Raw genomic sequence first — 4,519 nt, 5'->3', positions numbered from 1 at the left:
TCAGACCCCAGGGGAGGACCCCGCCTTCTCAGACCCCAGGGGAGGACCCCGCCTTCTCAGACCCCAGGGGAGGACCCCGCCTTCTCAGACCCCAGGGGAGGACCCCGCCTTCTCAGACCCCAGGGGAGGACCCCGCCTTCTCAGACCCCAGGGGAGGACCCCGCCTTCTCAGACCCCAGGGGAGGACCCCGCCTTCTCAGACCCCAGGGGAGGACCCCGCCTTCTCAGACCCCAGGGGAGGACCCCGCCTTCTCAGACCCCAGGGGAGGACCCCGCCTTCTCAGACCCCAGGGGAGGACCCCGCCTTCTCAGACCCCAGGGGAGGACCCCGCCTTCTCAGACCCCAGGGGAGGACCCCGCCTTCTCAGACCCCAGGGGAGGACCCCGCCTTCTCAGACCCCAGGGGAGGACCCCGCCTTCTCAGACCCCAGGGGAGGACCCCGCCTTCTCAGACCCCAGGGGAGGACCCCGCCTTCTCAGACCCCAGGGGAGGACCCCGCCTTCTCAGACCCCAGGGGAGGACCCCGCCTTCTCAGACCCCAGGGGAGGACCCCGCCTTCTCAGACCCCAGGGGAGGACCCCACCTCCTCAGCCCCAGGGGAGGATTCCCACCTTCTGAATCTCAAGGGAGGACTCCTGCCTCTCATACTCAGGGCAGGAGGGGCTGGGCTGGACGTCCAGTGTCGGGCCAGGATTTCTCTGAATCCCAGCAGGGCAGAGGAAGCCTGGCATGGAAAATCACTGCCTCGGGGGGCTGTGAGGGGCCCCTCTTCCTGGGTTTCCCCAGGGCTCGGTGCCAGCCTGCTCAGCCCCATGGGGAAGTGGCTCAATGTGCCTGCTGGCTCTGGTTTCCTAATCCCTGCTGCTCCTGGCTCAGGCCGTGTACTCATGCCCGGGTCCCTGGGTCCCTGCAGAGGACGGTTCTGGACCTGGGGCTGGCAGCACAGTGGGATGGGAGGAGGGGCTCCGTCCCAGGCCCCCAGGAGTGGCAGGCTCAGTGCCCTTGGCTCCCAGTCACCCTCTTAGACCCTGGGGTCTCGCCCCCTCGGTGGGTCCCCCAGGAGTCATCAGGTGGCACAACCGGGCTTCTCGTCCCTACGTGTCACTGTGGCGTGGAGGTCCTGTCTGCAGAGGAAGGGCCCACGCGGCGGCGGCACGGCCCAGGTGCTGACTCTAGCCGGGTCATTGCGTCTGGGGGTAGCCTGGGTCAGGGAGGTGGGGCGTCTGATGCCCCGTCCGCCGGACGCCCCCCTCATCCAGAGTCTCAATGATTGTTGAGAAGAGTCCTCCCCCCCCCCCACTTGCCCCTGAAGCTCGGGACGACTTGATGGTAATTTGTGGAGGCTGAGACTCATTCTCGACCCCCCAGGAGACAACGCTGCCGGCTGGCAGGGGAGGCTGATGGCCTGGGGCCGCGCTCCCCTCGAGGACGTCCACGCCCAGCCTCCCGCTAGGCCTCCGTGCCCCAGAGGATGTGTTTCGGTAAAGCGGCCCCTGGCTGGGCTCCCCAAGTTCCAGTTACAGGTAATTCCAGAGACTGGCCCAGCCTGGGAACAGGAGGGGATTAGCGGGCGGGCGGAGCTGGGGGCCTGAGGTTACTCGGTGAGTCGCCTGCCGGAACCAGCAAGGAGCGGAGTTCACGGGGAGACGGGCGGCCTCTGGGCCTCACTGAGCCCACACANGCAGCGGCTCCTCCTGGGAGCCCCTGGAGGAAGCACCTCCTGAGACCCTCACTCCGCTGGGAGGCAGGACAGGGTGGGCGTGGCCGGGAGGAGCCGGGGCCTGTGGGATGTGGGTGCCCAGGACCTCTCCGGGCGGGCCCGACCCGCACGCTGCTGGGAGGGTGTGTGTTAGTCGGAACTGGGATCACGGGCGCCGCGGCATCCTGAGGAGGGCTGGCTTTACTGAGGGCTCAATAAAAAGATAAACCACAGATAACTTGAATCAATATTTCCCAAGTGACACCACGGAGCCCCNCTCCCCTGCTCTCCCCCCCTCTGCCCGTCCTGCTGGGCCATATAAGGCCCGGACCCCTGCCCCAGCTGCTCTCCCCCGCCACCCTCTGAGCCACCATGCGGCTGCCGCTAGCCGGCCTGGTGGCCATCTGCCTGGCCCTGAGCTCAGCCGGGGGTGCGGAGTTCCGGAGAGGTGAGGAGGTGGTCAGTGGCCTGTCCTGGGAGGCGGGAAGGCTGTGGCGGCTCAGAGCAGAGGCCCTCCTCTGCCCAGGCTTCGGGGTGCACAGCCTGGGTCGGGCATCCTGCCCTCGACCCCTGTTGACTTTGGGTGGAGAGAAGGAAGGAGGGAAGGTGGTCTTGGGTTCCCATCATCCCTTCGAAGGTGATCTTCGGGCCGGAGTGTGTGGGCAGGCCGTGGTGCCAGGTGCAAACACCTGAGCTGGGCCTTTGTCCGGGGGCCCGGGGGGCGGGCAGGGGCAGCCGAGAGGAGCCGGGTGCCAGGGACCCTGGAGGGCCAAGGCCAAGGTAGCCCTCCCGCAGGCTGCGGTGTTTGGCCATGTGCTCAAGGGAGCACTCCAGACGAAGAAGAATGGGGACGTAGGGTGGGCGCATCTCCATCCCGTCCGGGTTGGGTGACAAAGCCCCTGGGTGGGCTGTGGCCCCAAATGTGTGGACACGAAGTGAGCACCCAGGGACGCCGTCCTGGTGGGTGCGGGGCGGTGGGTGCAGGGGAAGGCTGGACGGGGTACAGCGGCGATGGGGCCGGGGGCCCGGGGCCATGTGGACAGGGTGCCCCGGGTTCCAGAAAGCCCCTCTGCCCCGCTTGGTGCCTGGAGAGTGGCCGCATTCCAGGCCAGGCTGGGTACAAGGGTGTGGCGGCTGGAGATGTCCCTTTAGGGGGCAGGGACCCGCTGGGGGGGCGGCCAGTCCCCAAGGGCCGGCTCCCGGAGGGCCCCTGGAGGGCAGCTGCTGGGAGGGGCCTCGGGACAGGCTCCCCCAGGGCCCGGCCGCTCACCCTGCCACCCCACGTGTCCCTGCTCCCCCAGAGGGCAGGGCCCGGAACCACGGTCACAGCGTCTGCAGCACTTGGGGCAACTTCCACTACAAGACCTTCGACGGCGACGTCTTCCGCTTCCCGGGTCTGTGTGACTACAACTTGGCGTCTGACTGCAGGGACTCCTACAAGGAGTTTGCGGTGCACCTGAAGCGGGGCCTGGGCCGAGATGGGGGTCACCCCCAGGTCGAGTACATCCTGCTGACCATCAAGGACGACACCATCTACCTCACCCGCCAGTTGGCGGTGGTGAACGGGGCCGTGTGAGTGGGGCAGGGCCGCCCCGCGAGCCCCTCCACCAGCTCGGAGGGTGTCGGGTTTGGGTCTGGGTCACTGAGGCACGCAGCAAACACAGGCTCCTACCAGGAGCCCCCATGGGTGCGAGGGGCTTCACCCATCCTGTACTGGGGGCCCCAGGCTCAAGTTACACAAGGGGAGCCCCTCCCCCTCCCCAGCTTTTGTCCCCCATTGTCTGGGGAACAATGGGGCTCTAAGCTGCATTCCTGCCCTGCCTCCACCAGGGTCGGCCCTTTGTTTCCCCAGGAGGGGTGTGTCCAGGCCCTCGGGGCACAGAGCTGGGGCCCTGAGGAGGGGTGAGGGGGAGAGGGGCGGGCAGCAGCAGGATGCCCCCGGAGGCCAGGTGGGCAGGGGCTGATCTGCTGCGGCCTCAGCCGCCGCAGAGGGAGGCCGCGCCGTCTGCGGCCCTGGCACTGGGAGTGGAGGCCACCCCCCCAAGGGACGCGCAGCCTCAGTCCCCTCTGGGCAGGGGGTGGCTGTGTGGGCTGCGTGTGACTCCCGCCCGGCGCGCCCTCCCCAGGGTCAGCACCCCGCACTACAGCCCCGGGCTGCTCATCGAGAAGAATGACGTCTACATCAAGGTCTTCTCCCGCGCAGGCCTCACCCTCATGTGGAACCGGGAAGACTCCCTCATGGTGGGTGCAGCCCCCGCCGCGGCCTGGGGTCGACCCTCCTCACGAGTGGATCGGCAGCAGAGGGGGCCCTTAGGGTCTGGAGGGGGGTGGGCTGGCCCTTCGCGCCCCCCGCCCCCGTCCTCAGTGACCCCTGGTGTCCGGAAACGGAGTGGCCAACTCCAGCCTCCTCCCCACCAGACGCCCACGCGGGGGGAGCCGCCGGGGCCCAGCCTGGCCGCCGCCCCTGCCGCTCACCTGCCTCCTGTTCCCCCGACAGCTGGAGCTGGACAGTAGGTTCCGGAACCACACGTGCGGCCTCTGCGGTGACTACAACGGCCTGCAGGTGTACTCGGAGTTCCTCTCTGACGGTGAGGGCCTCCTGGGGCTTGGCGGGGGGACCGGTGTGCGTGTGTGCGCACGTGTGCGTGTGCGCGTGTGTGTGTGTCGGGGGGGGCGCCCACCGCTGACCGGCCTGCGCTCCCAGGCGTGCCCTTCAGTGCCATCGAGTTCGGAAACATGCAGAAGATCAACAAGCCTGGGGTGATGTGTGAGGACCCTGAGGAGGCGCCCGAGGGCGAGTCCTGCTCTGAGCACGTGAG

At 68.4% G+C, this 4,519-nt stretch overlaps 1 protein-coding gene across 1 annotated transcript in view; it reads left to right on the top strand.

Annotated features, from left to right (window-relative positions):
* The first annotated feature begins 2,072 nt into the window (after positions 1-2,072).
* Positions 2,073-4,519, top strand: part of MUC2 (mucin 2, oligomeric mucus/gel-forming) — a 23,716-nt gene continuing 21,269 nt past the window's right edge. The window contains exons 1-5 of the mRNA XM_077771512.1: positions 2,073-2,148; positions 3,002-3,272; positions 3,827-3,941; positions 4,198-4,288; positions 4,405-4,514. Coding sequence (XP_077627638.1) covers positions 2,073-2,148; positions 3,002-3,272; positions 3,827-3,941; positions 4,198-4,288; positions 4,405-4,514 — 663 coding nt within the window. The remainder of the gene's footprint in view (positions 2,149-3,001; positions 3,273-3,826; positions 3,942-4,197; positions 4,289-4,404; positions 4,515-4,519) is intronic.

This window comes from Crocuta crocuta, unplaced genomic scaffold, assembly GCF_008692635.1.
Source record: "Crocuta crocuta isolate KB4526 unplaced genomic scaffold, BGI_CrCroc_1.0 scaffold1192, whole genome shotgun sequence".
Lineage (NCBI taxonomy): Eukaryota > Metazoa > Chordata > Mammalia > Carnivora > Hyaenidae > Crocuta > Crocuta crocuta.
This window is presented reverse-complemented; position numbering and strand designations above follow the sequence as displayed.